Genomic DNA, 17980 nt, shown 5'->3' on the forward strand with positions numbered 1-17980 from the left:
TCGGCACCAGGCCAAGAACAGCACATGCATAAAATATGAGAGAAAAGCGGCGCAGGCCTTATTTTAGCTTTAATAATATTTGTTATTCAACGTACAATAAGCAGATAACCTTTCTAAGAAATAATTAACTGTTAGTGCTTACATTGACCCTTTAATGTTATTTTTAGGCTAAAAATTTCAATTTTGTACAATACATATTGTGCTAAATCACTCAAAAAAGTTTTTCAACATAAATTATGATAAAGTTTTGTGCTGCTGGTGACAGTGATACAGAAGATTCATTTGATATTTGTGGTGAAGCTGATTTGACTAACTTTACAAAACAAACATACCAAAAAGACCACCAAGATAATTCTTTAAAGTCGTCCCTTTCATATCCATATGCAGTTAAATTCAACAATGATCTTATAATACTGACTGATTTACAAAATGCTGTAATAAATGGAAATTTAAGTTTGGTTTTACAAATCATTAAATCGTCTTCCAATTTATGCAATGCTCTCCTTGGCTCTGGATGGACAGCGCTTATGTATGGAGCAAATTTTGGAAAGGTTAAGGTTGTCAAATTATTGTTGGAACATGGAGCTGATGCAAATGTGTGTGGCCCATCTGGATGTACCGCTCTTATGGCAGCATGCAAAAGCTATTGTGAAGATGAAACTATAGCAACCGTTATAAATATGTTGTTGAATTCAGGAGCAGTGGTAGAAAGTAAAGATAATAATGGTAGAACTGCACTGATGTATGCTACAAGAAGTGGAAGCTCTCTTCGTTTAGAAAATATATTACAACATTGTGACAGTTCAGAGCTTAATTCTGAAGATAATCAGGGTTGGACTGCATTAGACTGGGCTATATCACGAAATAACTCCACACTGGTCCAGGCTATTGTAAAAAGGGGCAACTTTCAATTGAGGTTTTCTAACCATCCTTATGTATGCAATGAAATAAAAGCAATTCTGGACAAATGTCAAGATAAAACTGGTAATTTTGCGAGCAATACAAATCCAGTTGCTTCTAATAACAAAAAAGATTGTTCAGCGGATGTTTTTGATGCCACTATTCCTCCATCCATAATACCTAAAGGAGAACGCACTTCTAAAGACGAAGTAACCTTACTGGAAATAGAGGATGTGGAATCAAAACACAACTACCAACAGTAATACAATTACTTTATTTGAGTTTTTTTTACAAATATGTTGATATGTTAATATGTTGCTATAACATTTTTTAGCATACTTCTCGTAAATCCTTTGCAACTAATTGGGAGTTCTTGTTAAACATCTACTTGTTAACGTAACGACTTAAACTTAAGTAATTGATTAATAAGTTTCTTTACAACACTAGTTTATAACCGCGGGTGGCCCACCTCACTCGAGTGTATTGACATTGAATATAAAAATAAATTGAAATCTAAAAAAGGGTTTTGCAAGCCCCCAAAAGTTTTTAGCCACATTTCAGAAATTTCTAAAGCTATTATTTGTGATGCACAAAGTTTAACCAACTTACTCGGTCATACCATTATATCCAGTATTGACATTCTACAAATACAAAGGCTAATATTGGAAAAGTCAGCTGCAGGCTGTTGTAGAACAGGCAGTCTGCAATTTTATAACGAAGTGGGAATTATCAGTTCAATATAAAATTGTTTATAGTTATTTAATTAATAAACAATAGGTTCTTCACAAAAAGGATTTCAATTCGGTGCTGGTAATATAGTCAAGTGGGGTAAAAACAGCAATTTTAGCTTACTTGCCTGCCTCACCTTTGTTTGAGCAACAGAAGTGCAATTTTCATTCTAATTGAGCTGATGGGTTTACCTTGCCAAAAACATAAAGGAATTTTAATTTTATTATAAAATAAAAAAAAACTATTATACAAAATCTGTTGTTGTATTTTGTCCTTACAAAGGGACAAAAAACATTGCCGGAAAAAAAAACAAGTGTACCTTAGAACCTAAATCAAAGATATTCTTTTAAAGCCACAAAACCACGCAATTATCTTAAATACCTCTATTGTAAAGAGGAGTTGAGTCAAAAAATATATATGTGGTATATATTGATATCAGATTTTGATACATTTTGTTCAAAATATCGGGTATTGGTCTAAGAATAAAATGTCAGGTCCTTATTTGTGACTGAATAATTTCATAAAATGTTTCACTTTCTTCTGTCATTCATGGTACCTGGTATTATATTCCTTTTGGTGCATAGTTTTAAATTTCCTGAATAAGACAAACAAGGTTAAATTTGAAGTACATGCCTGTTAGTTGTCTACTTTAGTGGTTTTTAGCTCATGGTTTACAAACAAGTAGGGATGTTCAAAGTAGAATCCCAAGGTATTCTAGAACTTAGGTTTCGGATCTAAAATAACAAATTCAGAATATCAAATCCTAGTATTTTATAATTAATTATTTACTTTATTTTGGTGAAATTTATATTCATAATATATAGAGTCTTTAGTCACAAAACAGTACCAAAGGGTTTTTATAAAGTACAATTAAATTAACATTCAAAGAACTGCCAATAAAGCAGTTGTTTAAATATGTGTGCAGAACAGCATGATATAACAAAACAGGTTGTTGCCCCAACTGAATTTTTTGCCCATATGGTTGGTGAAAATGCAACACAATAAACTATTTACAAGTTCAGTTTGTTTTTATAATGGATTGTTGTGTTTTAAGTTTACTTTACTACAAACATGATTTGTCAGTAAGCTGGTCAAATAATATGCCTGGGATGGCAAACCACTGACCTGCGAGTCACGAAGTGACTCACCACAGATTTTTATTGACCCACTTGTCTCTCTAGAAATACCGAAATGTTATCAATCACTTTCAGGAAAGGATAAATGTAAAAAACAATTCTTCGTAATAATACTACACTGTTTAAATCATAGGACTGCCAATCTGTGGGTTGTGCAAAAGTGTTTAAGGGTGACGAGTTTGTAAATACCCTGTGACCAGCTTTCTGCTGAAGCCCCTTAAAAAATTCTGCAGCATTTATTAACTATTTAGGTTATTAATATTCGTTGGAATCAGAGTTTAAAAATCGTCCAAATACCTCAAATTACCAACACCTGGACAATAACACTTAAACACGATGCAGCAGCAAAGTTTCGCATAAAATTAGCATATAATTAAATATATGACCCACTTGTGCATTTTGTAAGGATTAATGTCATGTTTGTGACCTGCGTAATGAAAAGGTTCGCCATCTCTGTAATATGCTATAAACAATCCAAAGTTACTACTGCCAGTGATGCGTTACTATTACTTAACAATTACGCTTCGCATCACCTTGCTAAATGTTGGCCTCAAGTTGACCTCAAGTAAACCCATTTCTCGATGGAACTTTACTTTTGCACTGCTTAGAAAAAATAGCAATTTCTGGTCCTGGCAGTATGGCAGAATGCTGGCGACTTGGTGACTATGTTGGCCGAAGAAAAAAAATTTTGCCTTAATTTAAACTTTTCACTGGTGTATGAAGACTGTGCATAACTGTACACTATGGCATAAACTCGCTGAATATTGGCCTAAGGCAGGGATGGCGAACCTTTTCATCGCGCCGGTCACAAACACGACCTTAATCCTTACAAAATGCACAATGGGTCATATATTTAAAAGTAATAATTTTATGCGAAACTTTGCTGCTGCGTCGTTTTAAGTGTTATCATCTGGGTTGATAACCAAGGTTTTTGCACGATTTCCAAATTCGGGTTCTCACAATATTTAAACCTAAATAGTTAACAAATCCTGCAGCATTTTTTATGTGATTACAGGAATTCGGCAGAAAGCTTTTCAGCATGGTTTAACCAGGATTTTTGGAATTTTTTAGTCTGCGAGCTCTTAATTTTCCTTAGGATCGCCACCCTTTATGTTTTACAGCGATAAACAAAATGCTTTTAATTGTCTGCTTTTTTGCATGCATTTGTTGAAAAGCAGTTAACATACTCAACAGCCCTAAAACACTTTTGTACGATCCACAGATTGGGCAGCCTGATTTAAACAGTCTATAGTGCTATCTAGCGAAGAATTGATTTTTACACTTGTTCTTTCCTGAAAATGATTGATAACTTTTCTGCATTTCTAGAGAGACAAGTGGGTCATTAAAAATCTGTGGTGGGTCACTTTGTGACCCGTGGGTCAGTGGTTCGCCATCCCTGGCCTAAAGTGACCTTTAGTAACCCCGTAGCGCATTTTGTATGTTTTTGAATACAATGTTACTCATGTAATTTAAGGTATTTAAGGAAATGATAAACCTGGCATTACACGCCGCTCGCCCAATAACATTTGATTGAAAGGTTATAAGTATTTGGGTTGCTTGGATTTTTTCTGATTTTTATTCTTGTGACTTGTGAATTAGTGTTTATTAGTTTTGTCAACAGTTATCCAATACCAATGCAAATGTATACCAAAATTGTTGGACAGCATTTGAAGTTTTATGACTTCCAAAGACTTTTCCGAAGCTCTCTGCAGTTTTTTTTTTCAATTTTTATGTTGGAAAAATATTCTTTAGACAACATAGTATTTGGACTTTCTAAAGTGGTTCTTGGTATTTTACAATTAGTAATTGTTTATTAAGTTTCAAACTTGAGCACTTTATAACACAATAAAAAGTGACCAAACTTTAAAATGTGTTCAACTTTACATACAACTATAGTACAGACATACAATAACACATTGGCTGAAATATTTCTATTCAACATATTGTATAAAGTTCTAAACAAATACATACAAGTAATGAGACTAAGTATGAAACTTCAAAACATTTTGTCAACTATATTTGATAATAGTGTGTAGGTCATGCCACTGCCTGTTACTTGCGAGGTTTCAATTTACACAGTATGTCAGAAAATTATTTATAGCAATTACCATCGTATCAAAGCTAATAAAACCAGGGAGATGGATTGGATGGCCGCATAAATTTGACCAGAGCACATAGTTGCTATTTTAGATTATTTTCATCTAGATTCAAAGGTTTTGGTATAATTCTAGATGTAATATTCTACAACTTACAAGATAAATATTTGTTTTAGATTACTATTCTTTTAGTTTTCGATGATTAGAATTGCCTTAATTTTTCATAAATGGGTAATTCCATGTCAAAGCAACCAGAAAAAAGGAAAATTTTAACCACTACACCTTGGATTTCTTTTATATTTGCCACACTTGTGGAGTTTTTCAGCCAGATCATTAAAAACTTTATTTTGTCAAAATTGGTTGAGGGGTAAAAAAGTTATGTTATTTTAAAATTTGGGGTAATTTGTGCTCGGTCAACCATGAAATTCATTGATTTTCAGCTATGTCAACTTCAACATCTTGTATCTTTGTGATGGATTGAAGTTTGTGTTTGAAATAAAGTTTATTTAAAAGATAATAATTTAAGGTCCTATTGCTTAGATTTTTATGACATTTGAGGCTGAAGGTCAGAGGTCATGCAGAGGTTGAATATTTGTCTTTTTTGAAATCAGTGAAGCGGAACCCAATTTAAACGCGGAATATCTCAAAAGCGTTGACTTAAATTTTTGTGTTAAGGTGTCTATGGAGAGCTTATTCCAAGTACTTTCATTTAAACCAGGTTTCATTGCTCCTTTCAAGGGATACCACTGTCATATCAGCTGTGTAACATGACCGTCTAAAAAATAGCATTTTGGTTCGAATTACAAATTTATTTCAATACAAAGTCTGAATTACATTATTTTTTCAACTACTAAACTGTGACATTTGTTTTCAAATAAATTTATTTTCACAATATATATTTTATTCTTAAAATGTTTATGGAAGTATACTCCAAATACTTTTTTAAAACATGGGTGGATAAAGTGCATTATATCATGTTTTTTTTATTACAAATTTTTTTTTTATTACAAATGGAAATTTCTGTAGTTTTGTGAATTGTTTATCTAAAATTGTCGAAAAAGTACTCATCCAGTTATTAAAAATCCAGCTAATGAAGAGTTTAGTGCTCGCAGTTACACACTAATGAGGATTCTGACTGCCATAGATTAACTATGGTAAAAGAATGTGGGTATATTCTATTTGCTGAACTACCTATAAAAGATAAATCGTTGCTATTAATAAGAGCCTTATTATAAGAAAAATTTGAAGGATAAAATTTGCTTGTATCACCATGCTTTATTCTTAAACACAAGATACAACTCCTTTAATGTAGACAGTATTAACCTCTTCTGTTCATATACTTTAGTTGCAACACTAACTTTGTCGCTAATTCCTGGCATTATACGTGTGTTGTCATTGCCACAGATTCAGCACAGCTTCTTTCTATGTTTCCTGCTGGCAATGGTTTTCTCTTTTGGTGTACATTTTTTTTGGACTTTCATAAATTTTAAAAAATTCTTTGCTGTACGCATCATATTTTCTGGCACTCCAAAAAATTCTGAAACTTTTTTTTCTAGACCAAGAGTCTGGAGAAAAGGTTAGAAGTTGAACTTTTGCTGAGTAGGATTCTTCTGTAACCAGTTTGGTTTGAATTTTATCCATTAGTTTGTCAAAATCTTTGGCTTTTTGCATATTTACAATAATTTTGCCTTCTCTTCTCTATTAGTAGTTTCCAAGTGTGGAAGAGCAGTTGAAAACCTCTTCTTCAAATCTTGATAAATAGAGCCCAATTTCCTTTTTCTATATACAATCTTGCTGGATGATGGTAGGCTATGAAGTTTTAATGGGATTGACTAATCACATGTAGGCTTGTGTTAAGCTGACTTGTGGAAAGATATAATTGTCACTACTCACTAGTGTTAGAGGCAGCTACACTAACATTTGTATCAATTGACGATTCCGATGAAATGCTTTCATTTTCACTACAAATTAATTTTAGTTTTGTTTTGCAATTACTAGAATTTTTTGTCCAGGGATAAGCTTAAAATTATTTTGCTTAGTTTTTTGTGAAAAATCAAGTTGTATTTTTTGTAATTTAGCCATAATATTTGTTTTATGTGATTTAAATGGATTGCAGCAGACTTTTTGAGGCAGATCATATTTATTTAGGAAAAAGCATGGTGATACAAGCAAATTTTCTTTTTGCAATAAGTTTGCTCTTATTAATAACAACAATTTAGATAGTTTAGCAAATAGAATAGGCCGATATTCTTTTACCATAGTTAGTTTATGGCAGTCAGAATCCACATTAGTGTGTAAACCAACACTACAAGCACTAAACTCTTCATTAACTGGGTTTTCAATAACTTGATGAGTACTTTTTCGATAATTTTAGATAAACAATTCACAAAACTACAGAATTTATCAACTTGTAATGAATCTGAAATAAAAAAATATGATACAATGGACTTTATCTACCCATGTTTTAAAAAAGTATTTGGAGGAGTATATTCTTCATAAACATTTTAAAAACAAAAAATATGTTGAGAAATTAATTTATTTAAAAAACAAATGTCACAGTTTAGTAGTTGAAAAAATAATGTAATTCAGACTTTGTATTGAAATAAATTTGTAATTCGAATCAAAATGCTATTTTTTAAACGGTCATGTTACACAGCTCATATGACAGTGGTATCCCTTGAAAGGAGCAATGAAACCTGGTTTAAATGAAAGTACTTGGAATAAGCTCTCCATAGACACCTTACACAAAAAAATTTAAGTCAACGCTTTTGAGATATTTCGCTTCTAAATTGGGTTCCGCTTCACTGATTTTTAAAATACACATTAGTTTGACCTGCACTTGACCTCTGACCTTAGAGCTGAAATAACAAAACAATGTAACAAATCTAACATTAGGTTATTATCTTTTAAATAAACTTAATTTTAAAGTAAAACTCCAATCCATTAAAAAGTTATGCTAGATTGAACTTTGCATGAGTAAAAATCAATGAGTTTCACGGTTCAGCGAGCACAAAATGCCCAATATTTCAAAACAGCATAACTTTTTAACCCCTCAAAAAATTTTGGTAAAATAAAGTTTATTGTAATCAGGATGGAAAACTCTACACATGTACAAAATTTGAGCAATTTTGAAAACATATGGGTTAAATAGGTTGGTTGCTTTGACATGGAATTACCCAAATATGACAACTAGATACATTTTTTTATTAATTTTATAAATTTCAAATTTTCACTAATTGAAAATTTATTAACTAGGTAGAAAAAAATTCAAATATATGTATTAAAGGCAGCATATTTCAACTGTTTCCTTTAGGCCCAAGGGGGGGCACTGAGAAGTCTTCAGGGGGCAACAGGCATGTCTTTTTTTAATTTTTAGCCAGTTAACCCATTTTGTTTTGGTTTGCGTTATGTCCAGAGATGTTTTTAAAATTCGTGGGCAAAGGGATCCCAAAGTGTTTAGTGCTAATGGAAGGTAGCCACGACACTTATAAGGTTGAGAACCACTGGTCTAAGGCATTAAACAAGACCCTTTAAGCAACTTTATGTGGCAATATGCCTAACAATATTTATATTTTGCACAAATATATTGGTTAACTTTCTAGAATCTAGATTATCTGTAAACTATCTAGCTATTTCTAAATATAGTTTCTTTAAATTCAAGATATTAATTGTTATAAAATTGTTACTATGCAAGCACCTATTTCGTTCTCATATACTTATCCAACATAGAGAGTCATATTGACATGTCACAGAACCCATTAATTTACTTTGTTAAAGTTAGACACGCCATAAAAATTAAAAGTGTAACTATAGCTGGAGACTGAGGTATTTGTCATCTGGTTGGTCTAGGGCCGAAAGCGATATACTAATGATAGGACCTTGTTTCAGGAATAGTATTTCCGTGGTTAAACCTTTTTGCTAACTCCTTTCATGTTGCTTTAAGTATTTTGCTGGAGTCTTGGTACTATTTCCACCAATGCTAATTTTACAGTAATAAAAAAACATTGTAACATACAGTATTTGATTAAAATGTGAGCATTGTTGACTAAGTCTTTAACAGGGCCACCTACTCCATCACTAGGAGATATTCGTAGCTAAGAAGATATATTCAGCTTTGATGTCAAAGTCCAATGAGCGACTGCATAGATTCATGAAGTTTTATAAATTTCCTAAATGCTGGGAACATCCATCTGAATAATAGCTGGTATTCAGATTTTATTAGGTTCACTATTTATCTCTTTCATTGAAATGGCCTTGATATGATGATGTTTGTTGTATATTCCATGACAAACTGTGTAAATTAAAAAGCTGAAGTGCAACAGATCTACACATAGTTGCATTTCAACTTTTGAATTTACACAGTATGTCATGGAATACAGATCTACACATAACAAAATATCTGCAAAGTTTTGTACATTGTCTCATTATAAGTACTTCTTTTTCTGGAATCTTTTACAAAATGTTGAACAGTATATTTAAGCCAATGTGTTATTGTATTTATGTCTGTACAATAGTTGTATGAGAGGTTGCAAAAGGCAGCGTATCAATACATTTTTAGGTTTATCACTTTTTTTTTATAAAGAGAGGCCTAAATTAGAAACTTAATAACCAATTACTAATTGTAAAATACCAAGAACCACTTTAGAAAGTCCAAATACTATGTTGTCTAAAGATTATTTTGCCAACGAAAAAATTGAAAAAAAACTGCAGAGAGCTTCGGAACAGTCTTCGGAAGTCATAAAACTTCAAATGCAATTTTCATATAGAATAAATAACCACATAGTGTTTTAAGCATCATTTTTGAATCCAGCACCCCAATGAATGGGGGAATAGCAATTTTCTACAGGCTTCTGCTGCAAAATAAAGCCTCCAGAGAGATAAAAGCACTCAAGCGGAACAAAAAAACGACCTATTTCCACCTAGTGGTCAAAATGTCAAAACGTCATATCTTCGGAACCACTCATCACAGAATGCTCAAATTTGTTGCAATCTTATTTTTTCTCTGAGGTCTTTAATTGTTTAAAATATAAAAAAAATCTAAGCACATGGGTGGACAAATTTTAAAAAACTTTAAATTAAAGATGGAATGATCCATACCCTAGTTGTCTCAGTAAAGAATCATGCCTTTTGAATTTTGGTTGAAACGTGTCTGTGAAATGATTTCTATATTTTTTTAGTGTTTGGCAATTTTTACAGGGCGCCAAGTGGTAGAGTAGCCTAATTTATCCATTTTGCAATTTAAACAACTAAAATTTAACTGTGACAACAAAATTGTCTTGAAAATATTTGTTATAGCAAATTCTGTTGAAACACTGTTGAAGTAAAATTAATCAAAGGGATTAAACCAATATTTGGCAATATAATGGTGTTGCGAAAGATTGTACTAGGTTTTGGAAATCATCACCTTTAAAAACTTATGCTAATTAAATAAAACAATTTAATTGCATTTTATCAGGTGGACACAAATGTGTAATTTTATTATAATAAAATGAAAACAATAAAAATGATTCCTAGTAGTTAACAAATGGGATTTTAATGTCATGTAAAAACTTCAAACATCCATTGTTTTAATATTTAACCTTTTCTCTATTTATTTTTATAGGAATATACATGTGTTACTAAATTGTTTTTGCGTTTCTGTCGTAGTGTATGGATTATAATTGAAGTTCATTAATTATGAAAACTCTTTTTTAATATTCCAATTTTTTTCTTGAATTTTCTATAATTCCTTGATATTGTTATTTAAAAATACTATTTTTCAAAAAAAAAGTTGTTTTTTTTGCTACTATTATCCCATGGATTGAACATTCACAACTTTGCTAGATTGTCACTTTTTTCTGGTAATGCTTATTTAATTTTGTATAGATACGGTCAACTTGAGCTTTTATTAAATGGCTTGGAACTATCCCAGCATATTGAACTTTTTCATTTACATGATGTCAAATTTGAACAACTTCTCTGTTTCACAATAGATGATCTGACAAATATTGGCATAACTCAGCATGGTGTCAAGCTACGTATTCTAAAAGCTGTAAGTTTCTTGGTGGGCTGTTAAAGGTGTTATATCAACAATTTTATGTTTAACTCTGCATTGTAAAACTAAATTACTTGAGCAAACTATTTGTGTAGGATTGAGGTTTATCGCTTGCCTACTTTCTAGGGATATTTAAAGTAGAGTATCAGATCCTAATTTGAATCCATTCTTAATTAAGTCTAATTCTGCCACCTATTTTGAATAATCGCAACCATTAACATTTTACTGCAAAAAATTGTGTCTAATTGTACATATGTGAGTACTTCATCTTAATTAAAGAAATATGCCACAGGCTGGATTAGTTAACAGGGCAGGCGGTGGTTTGGTGACCCATTTTCTAGATTTTAAACATGGATTCTACTTTTAACAACCCTACTTTTCACCAATGCTAGTGCTATTTACTCCAGGCAAGTGCTATTTAAAACCAGCCACGGGTTAACAATCAAGGTGGTTTTTATAGTGGTATTGGGAAATATATAATTTTTTAAGCATCTTATTTGTTTAGTAATATATAATTAGCAGAGTCGTTTAGCTATGGAAAAGACATAACAAAATATCACAATATCAAGTAATAGTGAAGTGCAAAATAACCAATCCACATTATGTTTAAAGCACATCTATCAACCCTATCAGATGGCAAAATGGCATCCAATTACTGTCAAAAAAATCAGCAGTGTTTGATTTGCTTGCAAACAAATTGTGGCATACAATTGTAGGAAACAATTCTTTTTTTGTTGTTGTTTTTTTTGAGAAAAATTAACATCTGCTTTTAGCAAAGAATATTTTTTGTTATCCTAATTAGTGTCAAACTCATTTTTACGCAACAAATTAGTGCTGGCGACTTGGTGAGTATGTTGGCCGAAAATTCAGTCAGAAAACCAAAGAAAGTGGTGCAAAAAAATTATTGATAAAATATAAAAAAAAGAAAGATCCATTTAAAAAAAAGACCAATGATTGTTTCTACACTTATTTAATCACATATATTTTTGAAACGCTTGAATATGTAGGAACATTAGGCACTACAATTGTCAGGAGTTAGTTTTGTTAAGCCATTCTAAAAAAGTTACTGAAATGCAAATCACGTTGTTTAGTGAGGAAAATCCAGTCCTAATAGGCAGATAGATTGTTTAGTATTTAAAAAGATACTCATTCCTGTTAAATTGTCAGGTATGACTTTCTCATGGGCATATCAAGAGTTCACTATGCCATACTTTTCCACGTAAGGCTTAAACTGTATTTTTGACTGTTTCAATTACCTGAATGCAAAAAAAAATAGTGCTTTACAGGAACTAGGGCCTTGTTTTTTCTAACAATTTTAACTTTTAACTTTGTTTTAGGCAAATTTATTCAGCCCATAGGCACTTGCTGTTTATAATTATATATACTGTGGAAATGCCTTATTTTTCATTGTACAGATCACTGGCGTACTTTAAGACAAAATTTCATGTCAATGATCTTTGGCAGGAAGATCTTGGAATGCAATTGGGCACTGTGTGTCTCTAACCTTGGCAAACAATTGCTATTAAATTGGATTATATATATCGTTATTTCAAGCAATACATAACAAAAAATTTTCCATGTTTGCAGAAAACTTCACCCCCAAACAGCTTATTTATGTAACAGTGTTCCCCAAGTTGTACTTTTGGATGCAACTTTTGTATTTCTTAATGGCACAAAAAAATTTTCCCCTTGGGCACAACTTTTTCTTAGCTAATTTACCCAATACTAGCCTTGTTTATCACCTAAACATGCAAGGTTGATACTTTTCTTGGGCAAACACAGCATGTAACGTTTGGGGGTCAACTAATTTGGCGTAACTTTTTCTTAGCTAAATTACACAATAATAGACTTGTTTATCACCTAAACATGGTGTAGCACAACCGCGAGGCACAACGCAAAGTCATGTGTCGCGAATACAATAATTAATGACATGCTACAATGGCAAGGTTAATACATTCGTTGGGTAAACAAAGCATTTAACTTTAGGGGCGCAACTAAAAAAATTAGTTTTTTTAAATGCTCGTCACCAGAAGTCTAGCGAGATTCTAACAGCCTGCAACAAATTATGTTGATTGCCCTTGACTGAGAGCTAGGGATGATGTTCAAAGTAGACTTCGATGGGGTTTCTAGAACTTTAGGTTTCTGATCTAGAATATCGAATCTTAGTATATTATTATTAAATTATTTAACATCGATTTCCTTTGGGGGAGGTATTAATCTTAAAATGCTCTAAAAGGTCCACTCTACACCACAGTTACAGAAATAAATCGCAAAACAATTTGCTAACATGTGTATATTCTAATTAAACAATAATCTCACAAATGTTTAACATTCTTAACAACTGTTATTTTAAGAAGTTGTGTAAACTGTAGTACATGTCCACGTTGTTGTCAAAACGTAATATCTTGTCAATATAGTGAGTACAATGCAACACTACACAATTAATTCTTTTTCAGCTCTAACATTTTTATGTGACAGTTCTACTTTTTTGACTAACTGGATCTGTTATGCAGTCAAACTAACTGCCAAAAATATAACGTGTCTATTGCAATAATTATACTGGACATTTACGCTGTACATAACCTCGCTGAATTGGCCTAATGTTGACCTTAAGCCTAATTTAGCCTAATGTTGACCTTCGGTAATCCTGCAGCACATTTTGTCCAAGGCCCGCATGCTTTATGAGAAAATGTTACTTTTGCAACTTAATGCAGTTAAAGAAACTGCGAACTCCATACCTGGCTTTACCTGTTAGTTACTTGCCCAATAATGCTTGATTGAAACTTAATTATTAAGCGAACGTTATCGACAGCTGGAAGTAATTAGTCGCGCGGAAAAACGCTGCACTGCATTACTAGGTTACATTTAAAGCAAGCACTATAAATGTGTCACCGAAGCGACAGGCCTAATCTAAACTTACGTACAATTGGGAGCAACCATGGTTGTAAAATTTAAATCGGTTCCAATTACTCAATATAAACGACATAATTGAATCAAATCCCATTTGGATTCACATCCAAGGATTAAATATTTTACTTTGCACATCCCTACTGAGAGCTCAGTGTTTAGTAAATAAGGCTGAGGGATTGTGCAACTGCAATAACAAATTGACAAAGTGATTTACCTGATATAAAAGTCATATGAATTCACCACTGCAAAAAATTAGGCATTTGTTTATGCATTAAGTGATTTCTTTTAACAAAAATGATAACATTTTTCTACTTTGAGTAATAGAATAATTTTTTGTGTAATTATAAAGTTTTTGTTATATTTAAAAGTCACCTATATCAAACTTTTATAAGACTATAAATATCTGGTCTTGTAGATAATTACAAGGATTGAATGGTTTTTAAGTATTGTGTTGAATTAAAACCGGTCACTATTTGAAATTAATTGTCTTTTTTTTGTTAAATTGTATTACATCACTTTTAGATTGTATTGGAAATTACAATTGTCTAATTTAAAATGTAGCAAAACAATAAAAAGAATAATTCAAATGCAAATAATTAAAAAAAGTAAATGTGCTTAAACCTTAAGAATCACCTTGTATATTTTAAATTTGCTGATGATCAGTGTAAAGTATAATTTTTTTATCAACACAAAGACATGTATTAAAGTCAGTGGACCTTTTATGTTTTTTTCTTATTTTGGTCAAACAATTTCACTTCCTTACTAACAAGAAAAAACATTTGTTGAATTCCGAAATCAGTGTTTTTTTGCACAGTATGGCAGAATGCTGGCGACTTGGCGACTATGTTGGCCGAAGAATCAGCTAGAAAACCAAAAAAATTGGTGCAAAAAAAATTTAAGAAGAAAAAAAATTTTTTTGAAAAATTTGTTTTTTTTCCAATTACCAATTTACAAAATACCTTGCGGTTCTTTCCAGACATATTTAATCAAATCTAATTTTGAAAGACGGAAATATGTAATAACATACAGTTTATACACACTACAATTGACAGGCTAAACTAATATTGTTGCCATTTTGAAAATACGATAGTGTGAAGCACGTTGTTAAGTGAGAAAACGCCAGTGTAAGGCATACAGATTGTTTATTATTATTAAAAAAGTACACAATTTTTTATTGACAAGTACTCCAATATTGAGTAGAATTTCCCATTCCTGTTAAATGTACAGGTATAACATTCGCATCGGCATATCAAGGATGGACCACCCTATGCTTCTCCCCCCAAGGCCTAAAGTATATTTTTGGTTGTGTTAAATACGAAAACGCAAAAAATGTTTGCGCTTCTCGAACATTTTTGCCTGGTTTTGCTCTATTTATCCCAAAGGTCATATGCATACTATGTGGCAATGTGCCATGTTGCACTGTGACTGTGACAATTTCTATTAAATTTTATTATATATATCATTATTTCAAGCAATATAAATTGGTCCTAATTTATCCAAAGAGTATTTTTTCCGTGCTTTTAATCTGATTTTGAGCTGCATATTTTCACACAAGTTCACCTAAAAACAGCCTATGTATGTAAGAGTAAGAAAAGCAGACACGTGCACCCCAAGACCTCAGCTTGTACCTTCACATGCCCCTTATGTATTTGTTAATGACTTAATGTCACAAAAAAATGTTCGCCTTCGGCGCAGCGTTTTGTTGTCGAATTTACTTATTAATAGCCTTGTTTATCGCCAAAACATGGCAAGGTTCATACATTCCTTAGGCGAACACATCATTTAAGTTTAGGGGCGCGACCAAAAACCAAAGAATTTAGGTCAAAAATGCTTGTCACCAGAAGGCTGGCAACATTCTGCCAGCCTGCTTTTGCAAAATTACAATTTACTATGGTTTGTGGATTCCTAAAATAATAGGTATTTTGCTATTAAGGTTGTTTACCTTTAAAAAAACATATGCTTATGAGGCACATTGCAAAAAACATTGCAATATTTTTTATTTGTGGTGATTTTTGCTATAAAGTAAAATATTTCGAAATTTAATGGAAGATATCAGATATATAAAATTTATTTTTTATGTTAGGTTAAAGATTGGCACACAATGGATTGGAAAGAAAGTAGCTTACCTAATTTTTCTGGTAAATTGATAACATACAGCAACACTCAGGCAGTACTTCGGACAAGTAATGAGCATCTGCAGTATATAAGCGGATCATTCAGGTATTATTTTATTGTTGTCATTCAACAAATTAATTGCTTAAGCTTTAATAATGAAGTACTTCACTAGCCAATGTTTACTTTTTTAACTGAAATTTAAAATATCTGTCACAATGACCCCATTTGTCTCTTTTATGGTTGATTTTTGGGCAAATTATAACTGTTTTTTTTGGCTGAAGAACAAAGTTTTGGGCACCTGTAAACATTGTCAAAAATTAGAGGTAATGCTGACATTTGGTATGTTTTGCCATTAAAAAAAAAATTTTATTTTTAGTTTTAGCATTATTTTAACAAATTTCAGTTACAATTAAAATATATTCAGTGGAAATAATCTAATACCATAGTATTAGGACCAATAACAAAGACAAAAGCCCAATAATACTGAAGATGGAATAACACCTAAACGTGATGCAATAAGGCAAAAGCTTTTCAAAATAGGTGTTTACTCAACAGAATAAACACTTCAACTAAAAAACAAACAATAATCCTATCAACTAAGTAACATCTCAATTTGTAATACTAGGTAGGGTACTGCACAAATGGATGTCGCTGTTTTGGCACTGGCACCTCTTTCAGCTCCAGTTGGGCTCTCTGGTATAGATCCCGGATACTTTTCTTGGTTAGGTGTGGGTAGGGGGAAAGAGGGGTTGAATTGTGTTCAAATTAAGGAATAGGATAAAATTTGTTTTTGAGATTGATTTCTTTTTAGTCACTAAAGTAGGATTCGGTTATTTGGATTCTTTAGTCTTCATTCAAAACTACTTTGGATTGTACTTTGAACATCCCTAGGAGTTATTGAAGTAAAGTCACCCCATCCGTCAGAAATTAGTGCAGTTCAAAGCAAAAAGGTCTACGACAATCAGTGCATTCAAAGGATCAAAAAGTCCAACTTTTAGACTTTGAGGTCTTGGACAATGCATTAATTTGCATTAACAAATGTGCATAAGAAGATTAAGTTTAACAATACTTGACCCAACCAAACCCAAACGCTAACCAGAGCCCTAACCCAAATAATGTGCGATAATTTAATAATTATAACGCTTCAGGCCCCAATACCTCAATTTGTGACGTAATAATCTTAAATACAATGGACATGAAACCATCTTATGCCCATCCGAGTTTGGGCTTTTTTCCCCAGCATTTAAAGAATTATTAAAATAACGCACATTATTTTGGGATCTCATACTTTTTGTTATCTTTTCTGAACTTTTAATGAATATTTTTAATTTATCTACGCTGGGAGTTTACCTAAAGGTCCAAATCAGTGCATTGCCAGGACCTCAAGGTCTAAAAGTCTAGACTTTTCTGCCATTGGATGCCCTGATTGTCGTAGACCCTTTTGCTTAGAAATGCACTGATTTCTAACGGATCGGGTGGTAAAGTTGTGGAAATTTGATTCTGGGTTTATATCTATTTGGCCTATTGTAATTTTGATTTTATTACGAAATTTAATTTATTTGGCAATTTTCAAGTTATCCATTATCAGCAGTATTGCAGGAGTCCACAAAATTCACTGTGCTATTAATAATTCAGTTTATTTAAATTAAAAATGTCATTTGCAGATATGTGAGAAATCAATTGCATGGACATCCTAATCTGCTATTACCACAATCATCAACGTTATATGAACAAAATCCTCTAACCAATGTCCAGCAGCAGGTTAGTATACCAGATTCTAAAGAATTGGTGTTATTGATGTTGAAAAAAACATGTCTAGTGGAATCAGGTCATGTTAAAAATACATAACAATTACCAGAAGCTACACACCATAAAACCCAGCAAAAAACAAACGAGGGCAAAATAAACATATTTATGACAAAAATTTTAGGAAAAAAATTATACCACAATACTAAGAATCTCCTATATATTATACATTAAAAAAAATTATAAAAATAAAAAAAACTAGACGGGGGTGCGGTTGTTGTTTATTTTGTCAGGGGGTATACTTTCAAGGTTTA

General features: G+C 32.0%; 1 protein-coding gene across 1 annotated transcript; it reads left to right on the forward strand.

Moving 5' to 3' along the window:
* Positions 1-236: 236 nt before the first annotated feature.
* On the forward strand, positions 237-17768 carry LOC146133065 (ankyrin repeat, SAM and basic leucine zipper domain-containing protein 1-like). The gene is made up of 4 exons (XM_083397639.1): positions 237-1159; positions 10727-10892; positions 15889-16025; positions 17585-17768. Exons 1-4 carry the CDS (start codon positions 237-239, stop codon positions 17766-17768), a joined length of 1410 nt encoding a protein of 469 aa, XP_083253765.1.
* The last annotated feature ends 212 nt before the right edge of the window (positions 17769-17980 follow it).

This window comes from Ascidiella aspersa, chromosome 9 (assembly GCF_963924565.1).
Source record: "Ascidiella aspersa chromosome 9, kaAscAspe10.2, whole genome shotgun sequence".
In the NCBI taxonomy this organism is placed as follows: domain Eukaryota; kingdom Metazoa; phylum Chordata; class Ascidiacea; order Phlebobranchia; family Ascidiidae; genus Ascidiella; species Ascidiella aspersa.

What these genes read in the sequence shown, in the direction of transcription:
- LOC146133065 (XM_083397639.1), top strand. Translation starts at nt 237, where the DNA reads ATGATAAAGTTTTGTGCTGCTGGTGACAGTGATACAGAAGATTCATTT. An exon ending in TCAAAACACAACTACCAACA is followed by an intron (nt 1,160 to 10,726) that starts GTAATACAATTA and finishes AATTTTGTATAG; the next exon opens with ATACGGTCAACTTGAGCTTT. An exon ending in AGCTACGTATTCTAAAAGCT is followed by an intron (nt 10,893 to 15,888) that starts GTAAGTTTCTTG and finishes TTTTTATGTTAG; the next exon opens with GTTAAAGATTGGCACACAAT.